The 20,979-nt window shown below is 41.6% G+C and overlaps 1 protein-coding gene across 4 annotated transcripts in view; it reads right to left on the bottom strand.

Annotated features, from left to right (window-relative positions):
- Window positions 1–411: 411 nt before the first annotated feature.
- PHACTR4 (phosphatase and actin regulator 4) overlaps window positions 412–20,979 on the bottom strand; it is a 106,391-nt gene continuing 85,823 nt past the window's right edge. For 3 of the 4 annotated variants that reach the window (XM_055398958.2, XM_055398955.2, XM_055398954.2), the window contains 8 exons: window positions 19,651–20,248; window positions 18,103–18,290; window positions 17,176–17,329; window positions 11,293–11,348; window positions 10,783–10,844; window positions 9,346–9,483; window positions 8,643–8,719; window positions 412–2,847 (listed from right to left, as the gene is read on the bottom strand). In XM_055398958.2, coding sequence (XP_055254933.1) covers window positions 2,832–2,847; window positions 8,643–8,719; window positions 9,346–9,483; window positions 10,783–10,844; window positions 11,293–11,348; window positions 17,176–17,329; window positions 18,103–18,290; window positions 19,651–20,248 — 1,289 coding nt within the window. In that variant the 3' untranslated portion in view covers window positions 412–2,831. The remainder of the gene's footprint in view (window positions 2,848–8,642; window positions 8,720–9,345; window positions 9,484–10,782; window positions 10,845–11,292; window positions 11,349–17,175; window positions 17,330–18,102; window positions 18,291–19,650; window positions 20,249–20,979) is intronic. The other variant, XM_055398956.2, reaches the window with a different exon arrangement.

Raw genomic sequence — 20,979 nt, 5'->3', positions numbered from 1 at the left:
AGGGATTGGGGGCGGGAGGAGAAGGGGATGACAGAGAATGAGATGGCTGGATGGCATCACCGACTCTGTGGACATGAGTTTGAGTGAACTCCGGGAGTTGGTGATGGACAGGGAGGCCTGGCGTGCTGTGATTCATGGGGTCGCAGAGTCGGACACAACTGAGCGACTGAACTGAACTGAGGGCTACATAGTGTGGGGTTCACAGTTGGCTTTCAACTCTGAAGCTTATTCCTTTTCTACAATTTATACCGACAGACACAAACATTACTGACCTTCATCTCTGGCTGCGTTTAATGTTCTTACTATAACTTTTCTCCCTCATTTACTTCTCATTTAGGATGTCTAGCAATATTTTAGGGACTTCCCTCCCCCGCCCCCGCCTTTTCAGCTGTGCTGTGCTGCATGCAGGATCTTACTTCCTTGAGCAGGATCAAACCTGTGCCCCTGCATTGGGAGCATGGAAGTCTACACCATTAGATTGCCAGGGAAGTCTCTGAGGAATCATTTTTAACCTACCTTAAAACTTCTGGAATGAGGTAGAACATAAAAAAGAAATACTACATATCAAAATAATATAATTTGTCCTTTTTATTCTAAAATACATTAATAATTAATATTGATAGGAAGACTGATATACAATGCAATTATTTATTTTACAAGGAGATTCTGTACATCAGGGAAGCATCTTGAAGTACAATACAACAGATTTCTATTTCTTCTTTACATTATGATTGTGAATTGTTACTTACATGGAAGGAGAACACAAAATCCACTTTATATATATATATATATATATATATATTTATATAAACACCTGAAAGGACTTGATTCCCAAAGTATCTTGTTTCAAAAGAACATAAGTGAGATGAAAGATGAATTAGATTCCTTGGTGGCACATAGGAAGCAAACAAGGAGCTCAGGAAATCAAATCCTGTTTCAAGCTTGGCACATTAAGGGAAAGGAAGGGAGCAAATGGGGTGTGAAAAATGTCATCTGAAGCCACAGAGGATGCTGGCAAAAGCCAAGTAGTCTCCAAACCGAAAAGAAAGGTTAGAAGAAGCGCTTCATGTGTGGCCGCCTTATATACAGACCTCTAACAACTTTGCAGAATCATCTCTTTATCTTCCCTCAGTCATCCCAAACGTCAAGGAGCTTGCAGGAGATGTAAGCCCAGTGTATCTCCAGAGCCATAAAGCACTTGACAGTCACTGAGAAATCCAAACCCCTCCCTATTCCCCATACGGAGAGAAGATACTACCCTTTAAGGTCACTTTAGCTTTGTTTTGGCCTGATGTTCTGATTCTTCAGCAAATCTTACACGGACGCAAAAGGAGGAGCAGAGAGAAATCTACTGACAGAGCACACACGGGACAAGGACTGGCAGTAGTCGGGAGAAACCTACAAAACAGCGTTTCCTGAACATTCAGGGGAAGAAGCCACATTCATCAGTTTAATATACTACTTTTCCCTTCCACTTAGAGTGGATAGGAATTAGAGGGACATAGTAAGGCATATGGTTTTCAACAAAGATTCAAAGAAAGCAACTGAAGCGTCTGTTTCAGGAAATCATATTAATATATATTACACATATAAAAGGGTGTGGGGGCTGAGCCAATGCCCAGGCACCAACTGCACTGGCTGCAGCTCGGAAGAGGAGGGCTGAATGAGGTGGAAGCTGCCAGACAGGGTGAGCAGGAGGGTCAGTGTTGGGAGTTAAGAGGAAGAGCGCGGCAGGAGAGGGCGAACAGTACTGAGGAACAGAGAGGAGCGGTGGGTCATGATCTCGCCCCTCCGCACTGCTTCTCCAAGGACCTTTTTCTGTCCGGTCCCCACACCCCCAGGACCTTGATGTGATTCTGGCTGGAATTGTGGGGGCTGACAGCACACGAGTGCTCCCGCAGAGTGGCAACTCTGCTTTAGGGAGAGAATGCATCTGTTGGTTAGAATGATTTAGAGTTATCATCTGGTACAACAAAAATACAACAGTCTAAACAACTCGAGCCATGAGTCAGTTTTCTGCCAAGTTGGCCTTAATGTAAAGGCCCTTTTTGGTTTTGTTTTTTATATAGAAAACATACATGCTGTCTCATTTTCCCAACTTGGAATCTAGTTGCACCTCAAGACTGTTTAACAGACAGGAAAAATGTTAAGCTCCCATCATTTCTTCAACATTAAAAAAAAAAAAATACAAATCAGAATGACTTGTGCCAAAAGAAGAACATGTCAGATCCTGAGCTTCTCCCAGGCTGGGTTGCCTGAAGAGGACTGTATTGCTGTGTTACAAAAAGTACAGTGCAGTGCTTTTAGCTGACATGCCAGTGTGAAATGAAGGCTTCTCGCTGGAGATGGGGGCCCCTTTTCCCGGAAGATTGGGGGCATCCAGCATGTTTCCCCCATCACCAACTGGATGTGATGGCTAGAATTTAGCATCTATACAGGTGGGTCTCACAATAGGACAGGGCTGGTAAGGCCAATGGTGCAACCTATGCCTTAGCACAGGCAGTCATCGTGGGTGAGGTTCAGCCAATAAAACTTGGAACCTGCAAGTGACCCAGAACATGGAGGCTGGTGAAGGAAGACCCCTTAGGTATGCTGCAATATTACAAGGTTCAAAAGCGCTGACAAAGTGTTCAGTTTTGCCCAAGGCAGCACATGAGAATCCATTCCAGTGAAATGCTACATTCATCGAAGTGCTGTTCACCCTAGAACTGTAGCCCAGAGGACTCAATTCTGGCTGTGCTGGGAAGTGCTGAAGTTCCCTCCGTGTCTCTCTGCACACTGAAGCAGCCCTGTGTTGGGGGGTTGGTTAGATCCTCTCTCAAACTTCAGCATCACGGACGGTGGTAGCTAAAACAAATGATCATAAAGAGCCAAGTTACCAGATGTTGTAGACTGCTTTGCTATGACAGTTGACTCTTGAACAACAGGGTCCAACAACTGCACAAGTCCAATTTTATGTACATTTTTCTCAGTAGTAAATACCACAGAACTACATGATCGAACAGGATGTACAGGAAATGGAACCATGGATACAGAGGAGCCACATACAGGGAGAGCAGCTATAAATCCTTTGTGGATTTTCAACTGAACTGCTTAGAGGGTTGTGGGCACCCCAACTTCTGCATTGTTCACAGGTCAACTGTATTATCTTAAAAGTAATGAAATGCTATGTTCTAATTAAAAAAAAAACACTGCCTCTCCTCCACTCTAACCCTACCTGACATTTCTGTAGCATCTGATACTCCTGACCATCTTCTTTTCTTCTTGAAACTTCTTTTGACTTCTGTAACACTATGTTTTCCCTAGTTTTCCTTCTTTTTCAATTGCTTTTCCTCAATCTGCTTTCCTGATTCATTTTCTTCTGTCCATCATTTAAAAATAAAGCACTTTTCTCCTTAAGAACCACTATCTTTTCTCATAAATTTGAATCTTTATATTTTCTTTTTCTCCTTGGACTCTAGGCTGAATAGCCAACTGTTTTCTAGGAAGCTCCGTTCAATGTGTCATAGGCTCAACATATATAATTGACTTTCTAGTTTGTTCACTGTCTGTCTTCTTCTTTTAGAATAAAAACTCCTTAAGGACAGGGGTAATTCCCTGAACGACAGGGACTTTACCTTATTCTCTGCTACATCCCAAGCACCTAGCACTGTATCTATCATGTAGTGGGTGCTGAATAAATATTTACTGAATAAATGTCCTAAACTGTTCACTCAATTCCTTATAGACTAACCAGTCCTCAAAAATCCCGTAGAAATCGAAGAGTCATTTCAATTACTTCCTTTAATTTGTCCCTGGAATCAGCAGACTGGCAAGTCTGACTGACTCTATGCACGCAATGTCTTTCAAATTGATCTTCCCTGGTTTGCAGCATGCTCACTCTATTTCAGTTGCTTCCTAACTGGTCTCTTGCTGCTGGTCTCTTCATTCTTCCAAATTCCCTTCCAAACTTCCACCAGGGTTTGTTCCCAAATACAGGAACCCCAGAGGTTCCAACATCCTCACGTAAGAGTCACAGCTCTCCAGAACCTGACCGCAGCCCGCCTTGCTGGTCTCACCTTTCCCATGCTGCCCCACCCGTCCTCTGCTCGGTGCCATGTTCTACTGCACAGAGCACACACTTTCCTGCCTCTCAGAGTCCCACTACAGCTGGCGGGTTTGCGGACCATCTTCCTTCCTTCCTTCTTTTTAATAAAACATTGATGGTGGGGCTAGGACTTCATTGCTGTGCATGGGCTTTCTCCAGTTGTGGTGAGCGGGAGGTTCTCACTGCAGTGCCTTCTATTATTGCAGAACACAGGCTCTAAGAGCTTGGGCTCAGTGGCTGTGGCACTAGGCTTGGTTGCCCTGGTGGCACATAGAATCTTCCCAGACTGGGGATCGAACCTGTATCCCCTACACTGGCAGGTGGATCCTTAACAACTGGACCCCCAGGGAAGTCCCCTAACTTCCTTCCTGTGCAAATACATTCTTTTACATAATGTAAGATGAGCCTAAACGTCACCTTCTTTATGACTTTCTTGCACTGTTGCTCACTATGGTACTTTACTACTACTACTGCTACAAATAGCTAATACTGACAAGACCTTCTAGAACACCCCAAAAAGATGTCCTTTGCATTATAGGGGACTGGAATGCAAAAGTAGGAAGCCAAGAAACACCTGGAGTAAGAGGCAAATTTGGCCTTGGAATACAGAATGAAGCAGGGCAAAAGCTAACAGAGTTCTGCCAAGAGAAAGTACTGGTCATAGCAAACACCCTCTTCCAACAACACAAGAGAAGACTCTACACATGCACATCACCAGATGGTCGACTCCAAAATCAGATTGATTATATTCTTTGCAGCCAACGATGGAGAAGCTCTATATAGTCAGCCAAAACAAGACCAGGAGCTGACTGTGGCTCGTATCACGAACTCCTTATTGCCAAATTCAGACTTAAATTGAAGAAAGTGGGGAAAACCACTAGATCATTCAGGTATGACCTAAACCAAATCCCTTATGACTATACAGTGGAAGTGAGAAATAGAATTAAGGGACTAGATCTGATAAGAGTGCCTGATGAACTCTGGACAGAGGTTCATGACATAGTACAGGAGACGGGAATCAAGACCATCCCCAAGAAAAAGAAATGCAAAAAAGCAAAATGGCTGTCTGAGGAGGCCTTACAAATAGCGGTGAAAAGAATGCAGAGTTCCAAAGAATAGCAAGGAGAGATAAGCAAGCTTTCCTCAGCGATCAATGCAAAGAAATAGAGGAAAACAATAGAATGGGAAAGACTAGAGGTCTCTTCAAGAAAATCAGAAATACTAAGGGAACATTTCATGCAAAGATGGGCTCAATAAAGGACAGAAATGGTAGGGATCTAACAGAAGCAGAAGATATTAAGAAGAGGCGGCAAGAATAAACAGAAGAACTGTACAAAAAAGATCTTCATGACCCAGATAATCACGATGGTGTGATCACTCACCTAGAGCCAGACATCCTGGAATGTGAAGTCAAGTGGGCCTTAGGAAGCATCACTACGGACAAAGCTAGTGGAGGTGATGGAATTCCAGTTGAGCTATTTCAAATCCTGAAAGATGATGCTGTGAAAGTGCTGCACTCAATATGCCAGCAAATTTGGAAAACTCAGCAGTGGCCACAGGACTGGAAAAGGTCAGTTTCCATTCCAATCCCAAAGAAAGGCAATGCCAAAGAATGCTCAAACGACCGCACAATTGCACTCATATCACAGGCTAGTAAAGTAATGCTCAAAATTTTCCAAGCCAGGCTTCAGCAATATGTGAACCGTGAACTTCCAGATGTTCAAGACGGTTTTAGAAAAGGCAGAGGAACCAGAGATCAAATGGCCAACATCCGATGGATCATCGAAAAAGCAAGAGAGTTCCAGAAAACCATCTATTTCTGCTTTATTGACTATGCCAAAGCCTTTGACTGTGTGGATCACAATAAACTGGAAAATTCTGAAAGAGATGGGAATACCAGACCACCTGACCTGCTTCTTGAGAAACCTGTATGCAGGTCAGGAAGCAACAGTTAGAACTGGACGTGGAACAGCAGACTGGTTCCAAATAGGAAAAGGAGTACGTCAAGGTTGTATATTGTCACCCTGCTTATTTAACTTATATGCATAGTAGTATATCATGAGACACACTGGGCTGGAGGAAGCACAAGCTGGAATCAAGATTTCTGGGAGAAATATCAATAACCTCAGATATGCAGATGACACCGCCCTTATGGCAGAAAGTGAAGAGGAACTAAAGAGCCTCTTGATGAAAGTGAAAGAGGAGAGTGAAAAAGTTGGCTTGAAGCTCAACATTCAGAAAACTAAGATCATGGCATCTGGTGCCATCACTTCATGGCAAATAGATGGGGAAACAGTGGAAACAGTGGCTGACGTTATTTTTCTGGGCTCCAAAATCACTGCAGATGGTGACTGCAGCCATGAAATTAAAAGACGTTTGCTCTTTGGAAGGAAAGTTATGTCCAACCTAGGCAGCATATTGAAAAGCAGAGACATTACTTTGTCAACAAAGGTCCGTCTAGACAAAGCAATGGTTTTTCCAGTGGTCATGTATGCATGTGAGAGTTGGACCATGAAGAAAGCTGATCGCCGAAGAATTGATGCTTTGAACTGTGGTGTTGGAGAAGACTCTTGAGAGTCCCTTGGACTCCGAGGAGATCCAACCAGTCCATCCTAAAGGAGATCAGTCCTGGGTGTTCATTGGAGAAACTGATGTTGAAGCTGAAACTCCAATACTTTGGCCACCTGATGTGAAGAGCTGACTCATTTGAAAAGACTCTGATGCTGGCAAAGATTGAGGGCAGGAGGAGAGGGGGATGACAGAGGTTGAGACGGCTGGATGGCATCATCGACTTGATGGACATGGGTTTGGGTGGACTCCAGGAGTTGGTGATGGACAGGGAGGCATGGTGTGCTGCAGTTCATGGGGTCGCAAAGAGTCAGACACGACTGAGCGACTGAACTGAACTGAACACAGGCAGGAAATGGTGGAGTTGGGACATGAAACCTGACAGATTTAGCCTTCAGAATGACTGAGGCATTTATCATATTGACTGTACAGAGTGGTACACAGGTCTCTTCCTGGCTTAGACTATAATCACCTTACTGACAAGTATGGCTTGTTATTGAGGTCGTATTACACAACTGAATGGCACAACTGTTGTTCAAAGAAACTGCCTTCTCTAATTCTGTCATCAGTTCAGTTCAGTCGCTCAGTCGTGTCCGACTCTTAGCGACTCCATGAATCACAGCACGCCAGGCCTCCCTGTCCATCACTAACTCCCGGAGTTCACTCAAACTCATGTCCACCGAGTCAGTGATGCCATCCAGCCACCTCATTCTTGGTCGTCCCCGCCTCCTCCTACCCCCAATCGCTCCCAGCATAGAGTCTTTTCCAGTGAGTCAACTTGTCGCATGAGGTGGCCAAAGTATTGCAGTTTCAGCTTTAGCATAAGTCCTTCCAATGAACACCCAGGACTGATCTCCTCTAGAATGGACTGGTTGGATCTCCTTGCAGTCCAAGGGACTCTCAAGAGTCTTCTCCAGCACCACAGTTCAAAAGCATCAATTCTTCGGCGATCAGCTTTCTTCACAGTCCAACTCTCACATCCATACATGACCACGGGAAAAACCATAGCCTTGACTAGACGGACCTTTGTTGGCAAAGTAATGTCTCTGCTTTTTAATATGCTATCTAGGCTGGTCATCACTTTCCTTCCAAGGAGTAAGCGTCTTTTAATTTCATGGCTGCAATCAGCATCCGCAGTGATTTTGGAGCCCAAAAAAATAAAGTCTGACACGGTTTCCACTGTTTCCCCATCTATTTCCCAAGAAGTGATGGGACCAGATGCCATGATCTGTCATAGTTCAGTACAAAAAAATTCTGTAGTTAAAATAACCATTTGTTCTGTATTTTGATTGAAAAATGTTTATATTTTGTCTTCCAACTTTGCTTGTTCCTTCTTTTTATAGCAAACCATAATTGTCATCATACCTTCTTTCATTTAGCCTCTTCTTATAAGTGTTTTAGAGTCTCCTAGATACTTCTACAGATTCCATTTGTGGCTACCTGAGTCTTTAGATATGGGCTGGGACCTTAATCACAACAGTAATTCCAAATCAAAATGCTTCTTGGCTGCTTCATGGCTTTTTTCATGATGTTTATACACTAAACTGGTAAGATCAACTGTGCTAGAAAGGATTGAAACCAGAGGGGACAGGTTCCTTTCCAGCTTAACCTGGGACAGTGAGGTGCTGAAAAGAGAGCACCCAACTGCTTTTAGTCATTCACTGCTTTTCCCACATCCTGGTTGTGCAAGTCAAGCACCTTACTTCACCCTTTTGAGTCTTATTTCCTCATTAATAAAATAGGGATATGAACACACCTGGTATGTTTAATGCAAGTAATACGTAAGATATAAAATACATAAAATGCCATACTCCATAAGGCATGAACTATGCCTCTTAGTTCTCATCTCTTTCTCTTAATATAGTCTCTGTGTAATTAACACTGTGTTGTTCTTTTAACTATGTCTTCATAATCCTTTCAAGCTGAACAACTCTGCCTCGTTTGCTTTTTGGGGGTTTCTATTTAGCTTCCAGTATTTAGGTCTTACCGTGTAAAATGTTTACTTTCCTCATGAACTTCCATCTCTGAGCTTTTAAACTCATTTAATTCTTTCCTTATGGCAGCCTGTAGAGTAGAAACAAAAATGTTTCAGCATCTTCTGTCTGCTACAACAGCAACAGCATGCTTTGTCATCTGATCTCTACTATGCTTAACTCTGACCAGGCAACCCAGAGGGAGTGAGGAAGTCAGGTGAACACAGAGATCTGTGTGCGGCTCTGAGCCTGATGCACATTGCCTTCCTGACAACCTTTGTCTCATAATAAACCTGAAATCTCCAGTTAAATCAAAACCCTTCAAGAGCTCAAAAGAGAGACTGTAGCTTTTACAGTTTTCGCAGCATGTAAAAATGCTTTCCCTGTTATAAAAATGAAATATGGGTAATTACTAAAATATACCAGCTTATATTTTAACTAGTTAAAATATACCAAACTCCCTCCAATGAAACATAACTCCTTTTAAAAAATATGCTTTATTTCCTTGCAGCTTTTTGTACCCTGCAATACAGCAGGGATTTTCTCTTCTGTAAGTTTTGGTGAAGAAGTCTATGTTTTAGTTTGTACTTCTTGGTATTTTGTGTCTTAATTAGACATTTAACATTATACAAGAAGTAGAAATTTTGTTTATGGTTCTTCCTTCTAGTTGATGTCTTGTATCCTTCGAATAAAGAGAGACAGACAAATGACAGACACCTTGTCAGCAGGGGTCAGTTTGGTCCAAGGTTTGTCAGCTCGCCGGTCATAATCGTGAGCATCTGTTACTTCCACGTATTCATTAAACCTCAGAATCTTCCTGGCAAGTAGTTCAGCCACAGTTGGCCTTTGACTGAGCTGAAAGAAATGGAGGCCCTCAGTTCACTATGCCAGGAGTCAGGCATCAATCATGCATTTAAATTGCCTCTAATCCAGAGATTCAATTTTCACTGCACAACGGAATCACTTTGGGACTTTTAAACACGACTGATCCCTGGGTCCATCCTCAGATTCTGGGTATCAGGAATTTGTTTTTTTAAACTCCATGATGCACTGCTAAGATTGAGAACCAAGAATTGCTATTAAACCAGTATAACCAGTGCTTCTCAAACTTTAACAGGCATACAAACCATTTGGGGATGTGGTTAAGTGTAGATTCTGACTAAGCAGATTTGGGGTGGGGCCTGAGATTCTGTAGCTCTTACAAATCCCAGGTGATGCCAATGGTGCTGGTCCGTGGACCACATGTTGGGTGGCAAAAGGGTCCAGGCTACAAATTCATATCTAATAACACTAGAAGGTGAATACATTGACTATGAAAGCAATATCTATTAATGAGTTACATTAAGGGTGAGTTTCCTTTCAACATGAGTAATGCCCAAGATACCAGATTTTGTAACAAATTAAGATTTAAGGTTGAACAATCAGTTAACCTGTTCAATCGGAAGCCTTTAAATCCTGTGACAGCCTTTTGCCACCCCCAATCTATCAAGGATAATTCCTCTAGTCCTGGGGAAGGGGAGAAGTAGGAAAAATCAGGAGGAGAATGTCTAGTTTTCTCGCTTTCCTGGGGATTCCTGTACATTAAAAAAAAATATCTATAGAACTCAGACCAATTCTAAGAATCTACAGGAGGTAATTACCAACTAATAATGAGGGAGGTAAAGGAAAAATGGCTTACTCCCAGAGTTTAAGGGCTAAAACAAGCCTGCGACAGAAATTATTCTATCCTAACTGATTTGGGACCAATGAGAAAATCTTACTTGGTTTTTCACACTTTTCAGGTCAATTCAGTTATTTCTCTCATTAGAATATGACTGGTTTGCCTTGAAAAATCAAACACTACACACTCTTCCTGTTACTGTTCCCATACTTCCACAGGTTTTAGTTGATACCAAAATTCCAGGTCTACTAAAGAAAAGGTCAAAACTTGTGCAAATATTTACTGAACACCTTCCTGTACCAGGCTTTCTTTAAATAGTTAAAGTAAAAAAAAAAAGTTCTTATAATGCTGTATTGTTTTGTTTTCTATATGTTCACCATGTGTTCTATTTTCACAGAAATCTATGGCAGTTCAAGTCAAACTCATTTCTTTCCAGTCAAACAGGTCATTCACATACCAGACACAGGCTGAGACTGCATACTTGGGGAGCATACCTTTCTAGTGAGCCGACGTTTAATTTCTCGTTTTTCTGCCTGACGATCAGCTTCATTTTTAGCTACGGTTGACAGTCAGAAACAAAGAATATTACTTCAGAATGTCAATCGGCATATCAAACTTTTCAGTGATTACACTCAGATAATTCTCACAGGCTCCAAGTCAGAATAAATACTAACTCTGGGACTCAAGACAATTTTCTTGTCAACTGGTGTAGTCAAACATTGGGTTGGCCAAATGCCCAAGGGAGGTGCAGGATACTATGAGAATATTAAAATACAATTTTCTGGAGCATTCCAGCACACAAAACGATATCATAATGATTTTCTGTAAAGGAAGCTTGGGGAACTGTGTTCCTTCAGGGGGAAAAATTATGAATACTCCTTCCTTGGCTGGAATACTCTCTGCTTGGCCCTTGTTGAAAAATGCTTCTCTTTTCTGTTATGTATATTCAAGTCAGAAATACACAAAGAAAATCTACACAACTTCATTTCCATATCTGGACTCACGTTGTAGTATGTTCCGTTGTTCTAGTTCTTCTGGTGTTGGTCTCTGACTCAGTCGTCTAAAAAGGAGATAAATAAGAATTTTGTCTATGTTAAATCACCCAATCCTGTTTATACAGATCTGTTTTGATCTTAGTTTATGTTAGCACCTACACTAGAAAGAAATAAAAAAATTTTCAAAGTTTTGATATTTCATTTGCTTAACTGATTGTTTATGAAACATTTTTCACACTGAAAGTGTTAATACAATGTTTTACAATGTAAAAAGGGGCTGTACCGGCAAACAGGAGACTAACTTTGATGCCAACAGTTCTGTCACCACAAAAAAGCTTAGTTAGACTCTGAGTGTACTTCTCTAAAATGAACATTTGGACTGCTTTTGTGACTCCCAAACAGATCTGCTCCTTTAGCATATGGATTAACACAGATCCTCCAGCACCACAACTCAAAAGCATCCATTCTTCAGCGCTCAGCCTTCATTATGGTTGCACTCTTATATGTGTACATGATCACTGGTAAAACCATAGCTTTGACTATATGGACTGTTGTCAGCAAAGTGATGTCTCTGCTTTTTAATGTGCTGTCTAGGTTTGTCATAGCTTTCCTTCCAAAGAGCAAGCATCTTTTAATTTCATGGCTGCAGTCACCATCCACAGTGATTCTGGAGCCCAAGAAAATCCAGTATGACTTCATCTTAAATTGATTATATCTACACAGAACCCCTATCCAAATAAGGTCACATTCATAGGTACCATCTTTCCAGGCGGTGCAGTGGTAAAGAATTCACCTGCAATGCAGGAGTCGGGGGAGACATGGGTTTGATCTCTGGGTTGGGAAGATCCTCTAGAGGAGGAAATGGCAACCCACTCCAGTACTCTTGCTTGGAAAATCCCATGGACAGGGGAGCCTGGTAGGCTACAGTCCACGGGGTTGCAAAGAGTTGGACACAACAGAGCACATATATACCATTCGTACCAGAGATTAGGATTCATTTTGGGAGGTACAACTCTACCTACTATGACCTTCCTGACAAAGTCTCATTTCCTTTGTAATCACTACCTTCCCCTTTGTAATCACTACCTTCCTGCCTCCAGTTAAACACTCATCTGCTCTATTTACTCTCAACTCTCCTGCCCCCAGGCAAACGATGACTTTTTTATGTATCCGTTCTGTTCCGTCGCTCAGTCGTGTCCCACTCTATGCGACCCGGTGGACTGTAGCCTACCAGGCTTCTCTGTCCATGGGATTCTCCAGGCAAGATTACTGGAGTGGGTTACCGTTTCCTTCTCCGGGGGATCTTCCCGACCCAGGGATCGAACCCGGGTCTCCTGCATTGGAGGCAGACGCTTTATGTATAGTTTCCATTTTAAAAAATTTTATAGAAAACCATACAGTATGCACTCTTTCTGTCTAGTTTTTTTTTCACTCAGGATAATTACTGAGATCCATATAAGCAGAGGCATTATTAGTAGTTCATTCCTATTTACTGCTCTGTAGAATTCCATTATTCCTTTCCATTTCACATTATGCTCAAAATCCTTCAAGCTAGGCTTCAGCAGTACATGAACCGGGATTTAGAAAAGGCAGAAGAACCAGAGATCAAACTGTCAGCATTCGTTGGATCATAGAAAAAGCAAGGGAGTTCCAGAAAAACATCCACTTCTTCTTCACAGGGGCTTCCCTGGTGGCTCAGACTAAAGACTCTGCCTCAAATGCTAGAAGATCCCCTGGGAAAGAAAATAGCAACCCACTCCAGTATTCTTGCCTGAAGAATCCCATGGACAGAGGAGCCTGGCGGGCTACAGTCCATGGGGTCGAAAAGAGTCAAACACAACTGAGTGACTGACACTCACTTTTCTACTTCACTGACTAGGCTAAAGCCTTTGACTGTGTGGATCACAACAAACTGGAAAATTCTTAGAGATGGGAATACCAGACTACCTTACCTATCTCTTGAGAAACCAGTATGCGAGTTAAAAAGCAACAGAACCAGACATGGAACAACTGACTGGTTCAAAATTGGGAAAGGAGTACGTTAAGGCTGTATATTATTACCCTGCTTATTTAACTTACATGCAGAGTACATCATGTGAAATGCTAGACTTGCTGAATCATAAGATGGAATCAATATGGCTGGGAGAAATACCAACAACTTCAGATATGCAGATGATACGCTTCTAATGGCACAAGGTGAAGAGGCACTAAACAGCCTCTTGATGAGGGTGAAAGAGGAGAGTGAAAAAGGTGGTTTAAAACTCAACATTCAAAAACTAAGATCAAGGCATCCAGTCCCATCATTTCATGGCAAATAGAAGGGGAAAAAGTGGAAACAGTGACAGATTTTATTTTCTTAGGCTCCAAAATCACTGTGGACAGTGACTTCAGCCATGAAATTAAAAGATGCTTGCTCCTTGGAAGGAAATCAATGAGAAACCTAGAGACTGTATTAAAAAGCAGAGACATTATGTTGCTGACAAAGATCTGTCTAGTCAAAGCTCTGGTTTTTCTAGTAATCATATATGGATGTGAGAGCTGGACCACACAGAAGGCTAAGCGCTGAAGAAATGATGCTTTTGAACTGTGGTGCTGTAGAAGACATTTTTTTTTAGCATTTTTTTTTATTTGGCTGCACTTAGTCTTAACTGTGGCATGTGGGATCTAGTTCCCTGACGAGGGATCAAACCCAGAGTTTTAGCGACTGGACCACCAGGGAGGTCCCTGGAGCAGACTCTTGAGAGCCCCTTGGGCTACAAGGAGATCAATCTAGTCCATCCTAAAGGAAATCAACCCTGAATATTCACTGGAAGGAGTAATACTAAAGCTGAAGCTCCAATACTTTGGCCACCTGATATAAGAGCTGACTCACTGGGAAGGACCCTGATGCTGGGAAAGATTGAGGGCAGGAGGAGCAGGGGACGACAGAGGATGGGATGGTTGGATAGCATCACTGACTCAATGGATGTGAGTTTGAGCAAAGTCCAGGAGATAGTGGAGGACAGGGAAGCCTGGTGTGCTGCAGTCCATGGGGCTGCAAAGAGTCAGACACGACTGAGTGACCAAACAACAAATGATTAATGATGTTGAACATCTTTCCATATTCTTGTCATCTGTGTATCTTTTTTCATGATGTGCCTTTTAAAGTCTTGGGCTTCTCCCACCTTTATTTCTATGTTTCTAACGTCTCATTGCTGTGGCTTCTCCTGTTGTGGAGCACAGGCTCTAGGGTTTGTGGGCCTCACAGCTGTGTCACACAGGCTTAGTTCCCCTGGGGCATGTGGAAAAAGTATCTTTCACAGAACAAAAAATTTTGATGAAGTACAATTTATCAATGTTTTTCTCTTAGGAATCATGCTTTGAGATCATATCTAAGAAAATTTTCTCTAAACCATATTCTTCTATATGAGTGAGTCTCTTCCCGGGCTCTCTCTTCTGTTCCATTGATTTATTTGTTCATCCTCCTTTACGTCATAGTGTTTAGGTAACTTTAGCTTTGTATGTCTTAAAATAAGACAGTGTTAGTCCTCCAATCCTGTTTTTTTTACAGTTGCTTTATATTTCTGACAACTGTAGAATCAGTTTGTCAGTTAAAGTCCATTAAGGGGCATTTTGATTGGAACTGCATTAAATCTGATATCTTGATAATACTGAGACTTCTGATCCATGAAAATGTTATTTCTCTCCATATATTTAGGTTTTCTTTACTTTCTTTACCATTATTTTATATTTTACAATGCCCTGCTGCTGCTAAGTCGCTTCAGTCGTGTCTGACTCTGTGCGGCCCCCATAGAGATGGCTCTGCCATCCCTGGGATTCTCCAGGCAAGAACACTGGAGTGGGTTGCCATTTCCTTCTCCGTTTACAATGCACAGGTCTTACACAATGTTTTGTCAGGTTTATCCACAATATTTAAAGTTTTTTTATGCTATTGTAAATTGTTATTATAAATGTTAATCTCTCATATTTCTGCATTTCAATTTCAGACTATTCATGGCCAAAGTTCAACAAGCTCTTCTAAGACTACTATGACCTGGAAAAAACACTCAACGATGAGCAACTATCTATGTAATAAAGCAAAAAGGAATCTATTATCAAAGATTGCCATTTTTCGATAAAATGTATAATGTGTCAGGAATATAGTCAATAATAATCTTTGAATCGAGACAGATGGTAACTAGATTCATTGTGGTGAGCATTTCGCAATGTATAGAAATATTAAACCACTATGCTGTGTACCGGGAACTAACATAGTATTGTAGGTCAACTATATTCCAAAAACCAAAGAGATTCATGAAAAAAAGAGATCAGATTTGTGGTTACCAGAGGCAGGGGGCGGGGGAGAAGGAACTAGATGAAGGTGGTCAAAAGGTGTAAACTTCCAGTTATAAAATAAATACTAGGGAGGTAATATACAATGTGATTAATATAATTAATATATATGTTATATATACCAAACTCATTAAGAGAGTAAGTCCCAAGAGTTCTTATCACAAGGAAAAAATATTTTTCCTCTTTCTTTTATTGTGTATCTATAGGAGATGATGGATGTTCATTAAACTTATTGTGATAATCATTTTATGACGTATGTAAGTCAAATCATTATGCTCTATATGTTAAACTTATACAGTGCTGTATGCCAAATATATCTCAATAAAATTAAAAAGAAAAAAATCCCCATTTTTAACTAATTCCTAATCTTGATGACCTCCTGGTAATACTCAGAGAGCCACAGGTCTGCATTAAGATTGCCATCTTGGCCAACAGCAGAGCCTGGTGTCTGAGGTAGGAGAGGAGAATATATTTTAATGAACAGGCATCCTTATTTAATTATTTTTGAGGACTATGCCAAGAGTTTCACCTTCTTTTCCTTACTCTACCTAGAGAAACATCTGAGGTGGGCAAACACTTGTCTGTATACCTGGGCTCTACTTGTAGCACATATGCAGGAAGCTGGCTTGCATTCAGTTTCTCTATGCTTTTGGTTCCAGTGACTTGAAAAATATATTAATACTAACACTTTGAAAGGAGGCAGTCACATAGAACATGTGAAATAGATACAATGGAAATTGTGGGTGTGATATTTAACTGGGCTGGGACCTCAGGAATGAGTAACAGGATAAATGCCAGAAAAGCCTTGCTGTTCTAGGAACCATCTGAATTCTTAGAAACTAAAATTAAAAAAAAAACCATACTTATGTCTATCTTGGGGCTTCCCTGGTGGCTGAGTGGTAAAGAATCCACCTGTGTCAATGCAGAAGATGTGGATTCCATCCCCGAGTCAGGAAGATCCATTGGAGAAGAAAACAGCAACCCACTCCAATATTCTTGCTTGGGAAATCCCTTGGACAGAGGAGTCTGGCGGGCTACAATCCACGAGGTCACAAAAGAGTCGGATGTGACTCAGTGACTAAACAACAACAGCATGTCTATCTTATGGTATAAAGCTATGAAAGCCATCTAGTTCCTTAATTTCCAAATTTATTGAAGATACCCATCTGTGTACAACATGTAGTTTTTTTTTAAACTATGCTGTTTCTAAAATTAAAAAAAAAAAAAGGATATATGAATGCTCCACCACCAAGTAAGTCTCTAATACATTCTCCAGGCCAGAATACTGGATTGGTTAGCCTTTCCAGGGGATCTTCTCAACCCAGGGATCGAACCCATGTCTCCCACACTGCAGGTAAATTCTTTACCAGCTGAGCCACAAGGGAAGTCCAAGAATACTGAATGGGTAGCCCAGTCCTTCTCCAGGGGATCTTCCTCACCCAGGAATCGAACCAGGGTCTCCTGCATTGCAGGCAGATTCTTTACCAACTGAGCTGTCAGGGAAGCCCACATATACTAGCATAATCAAATCAAATCAATATATTCTAAGAAAAGGCCTACCTGATCAGTGTGTTCCCAATCTGGTGCCGGATTTCATTCCACTCCTCTTTGCTTTTTCGAGGCCAAGAATTCATATTCATTTCTGGTTCACTAGGTTTGTGGTTCAACTTCATGGCCAGCGTGTCTTTCCTCTTCACTTTGTTGGCCAGAGCATCTTTGCACAAGAGAAAGAAAAACATGTAGAAGTTTCAGGCTCAACTTTACCTGGAGCTAGGTAAGAATCTGAACAAACATTATCAGAATCCCAGCTTTCTAGCTGGCCTCCAATGAGTCACCTAACATAGAGGTGGGGGTAAAGTTGATGACATCTAAAAATCTTTGTAGCAGATGGGCTCAGATGGGTTAAATATACCTTGTTCTCTTCTACCAGTTCTCTCTCTACATTTTCTTCTTAGTAAGAGTTGCTCGAGGAGGGATCATCTAAGCAGGGGACAGCCTCTGAATTACAACAGAGAGGCATTCGAACTAACACACCTCAGATGGTTCTCCTCCTCCTAAAATTGCTTTCCATTTTCAGGAATCAGGATTCTATTATTCGCAGATGTGTATATATGAACATATATATTTCTTTCCTTTGCCCCATGAACATAGTTAAGTTTATCAGGCTGAAGGAGAATATCACTTTTGTCTTTTCCACAAAGCCCAAACACCAACTTTCCTTTACTCCACATTCTTTAATACCATCAAGATAAACATTTTTTAAATCAAAAGTAAACACATAAAAACCTGACTGACTCAATCTACTGGGCTCCCTCTCACTGGCTTGTATGGGAGCAAGGACAAGCATCTTTCCCAGAGGCTTCCAACAGGAGTCAGCCAGACGACTGGGTGGAAGAGGGTGTCTGCATCCATGCATCTTACACTTGCTAAGACCACACATGGCTGTATCTGTAAGAGAGCCTTCTCCTCTTTCTCTCCCCTTCTTACTATGATGGCTTCCATCTTCGTCCTCTTCATCTCGGTATTGAATCGGACCTTCTGAATCAGAGTCACTCTCTTTCCCTTCTTCTTCCTCCTGCAGACACTGCGGTAGTTTAGGAACGACTGAGGTAGATGCTACATCTTCACTGAATGCAAATATGTGGCTTTGCTCCTCCTCTTCTTCATCGTCTGGACTAACAAATTAACATAATTACATTTCCCTTTCAGAGACATAAAGAGTAACTGATTTGCAAGTCAAAGTATTAAATAACTGAAAAAGTTCATGAATGAAATAATTTATATGTCTTTTCCTTATTTTTAATAATCTTGCTAAGAAATTTTTAGCAGCTATTAATCTGAAGGGCTCTGGGTTCAAATCCCAGAGCTACAACTTATTTACTAGATTTTAAGTGACCTAATTTTTCTGTAAATGGGGATGATACCTACCTTGTTGGCTTGTTGTGAGAATGAAATAGACAAATTCTAGAATGCACTAGTGTCTGGCACACAGGGCCTTGATAATCTATATATAAGATGCAAGTCTGCTTTGGTCTGATTAAATGAGAAGACTACATAGCATCTAACACAGTACTTGGCTCATGGGAGATACTCAATAAAAATATTGAACCCATCTCTTAAACCAAGGAAGCAAAGAGAAGTAAAGATGAAAACTAACTTTTTCCCTTTACATTCTAGAGGCATAAAACTATGACTTCACCTACTTCAAATTCCTAAACTGTCTCTTTCCAGGATATGAAATAAATAAGACCAGGAAGTACAAGAAATTATGGCAGAATAAATAAAAAGGAGGATACTGCAACAGCTCTACAACAATTCTTTCAGTAAGACAAATTTCCAGCTTGCCAAGAAATGTTCCTCTTTAGTCACAATTTGTCTGAATTTTAAAAAGACAGACAAAGTAGGAATAAATACCAATGCTACTTTGAACAGACTAACTGGGGACAGATGAACTAGAGAAAAGATAAGCAGTTCCAGTCTATGGAGCTGGAATACTGAGCCATCTTTCAGAGCTCCCTTCTTTTTCTTTAGGTTTCTCTCTGCCCTCTCTACCAAGATCATATGCCAGGCACTCGAGGTTTCAGATTTGTCTAGTTGCATTCTCACAAGCTTATGAAGTCGGTATTACTCCTGTTTACAGGTTGGACAACTAAAGAGCAGGAAGGTAAAGTAACACACACTACTGTAAGCCAGTGAATAAGAGGCAGACCTGGGATGTGAACCCAGAGCTGTCTTACTCCAAGGTCAGTGTTCTTAAGCACCATGTTACACTGCTTCCTTTATATGACATAAAAATCCACAGTGGGTTTAATTTTGAAGTAGAGAAGTTTGTAATTTCTGTATCATGGAAATTTCTGCCATGGAAACAATGTTATAGAAATCAGGAGGGTAAAAGTCCAAATTCAAGAATGTGTCTTATTTGGTGAGTACTCTTCTTAATTTAAGTTTGTTCACATTTTCTCTATAAGCAGTTTTTTCTAAGAAAGGCTAGCTAGAGTAAAGAGGGAACAAGAAGCAAGCTTGAGAGGCACTCACACTTTTAGCATTTCAATAGTGATGGGAAGTGACCTGGTCCGACCCAGGGTACTGCTGTCCTCAGAAAAGTTGTCACTGTTCTCGAAGAGCAACGAATGAGCTCTATGAGAGCCCTCCAAGGGAGGAGTCATGGGAAGTGGGCTGGTCAGGGCCTGCTGGATTCGGATGTGCAGCGGGACTGGGGGCAGTCTAGGGGGTACGTGGGGCTCCCCGAAGCTGTGGTCCAACATCCTCTTGGGTACTTCCCTTTTCTGACTTTCCTGCTGGGGAATCTCCTGGGGTAGGTCTGAGGAAGGTGGAAACTCAATTTCTGGCACAACTTGGAAAGTCTTAGCAGGGAATGGAGGGGACCGAGGGGGTTCTGGAGGTATATGAGCAGGCAGTGGGGAGGAGGGGGAGGGAGCCAGCAGGGGTTCAGAGCCCAGAGAGCATGTGCTCTTCTCTCTCTGATCACTTGGTGCTTTTGTGGTGGTGGTGGCAGCAGCAGCAGCAGACTCTGAGGTGGGTACCAAGGCTGATGGAATGCCTCTCTTCGGTGGTAAAGGTGGGGATGGCTTTGATAACAACGTACCACTGTTTATTGCTTGAGACAGTTCAGCTGGAAAAGAGAAAGCAGTACCTCAATTTAAGATGGTTTTACAGTGCTTTGAGGGGCCAGCCCAGGACCTAGAATTAGAGCTGAGTTCAGTCTTCATCTTCCATGCTAATTATATCATTTTATGGCTTTGCCATTCTCTACCTCATCGTGAAACAAAAAATTAATATTTAAATATGTAGAAGGTCCAATAGACATACAGAGGTGTAAGAAGACCACTACCTTAATACTCTAATGAGAAATTTCTTACTTCTTTAATAACAGACGTGACAACTTTTTATGACTTGATCTTGGTGTAGATAAAGTTAATACAAAAAGAAACAACAAAAAAAATGTGGCTAGTAAGTTCTTTTGTCTAACAACACTCCATATTCTTATACAAGAGATCATCTTTACCATCTTACAGAAGGAAAAACTGTGGCCTCGAAAGTTAGGTGGCTTGCCCAAGATCATATTACAAACTGGTAAGGACTCAGCTAGTTCCCAGGACTCATTCTTAAGAGGTTCTATCCTCTGGACTCCCAGGACTTTGTTTTTCACTAGTACCCACACCTCTTCCTGTCCTTTACGTCCAATCTGCCATCTCCACTTTTCAGTACACTATGGGCTCCGTGACGACAGGGCATCCCTCGTCTCTATCAGCATATTCACAGGGTGGGGCACAGTGCCTGGTACACAGTGGTCCTCAACACATGCTTATTAGATGAGAGGCCCCTCCCCTGTGCCATGACAGT

This window comes from Moschus berezovskii, chromosome 2, assembly GCF_049115385.1.
Source record: "Moschus berezovskii isolate FMDL1 chromosome 2, NW_MosBer_1.0, whole genome shotgun sequence".
NCBI classification, from domain to species: Eukaryota; Metazoa; Chordata; class Mammalia; order Artiodactyla; family Moschidae; genus Moschus; species Moschus berezovskii.
The sequence above is the reverse complement of the archived record's forward strand: the minus strand, read 5'-3'. Positions and strand labels throughout refer to the sequence as shown.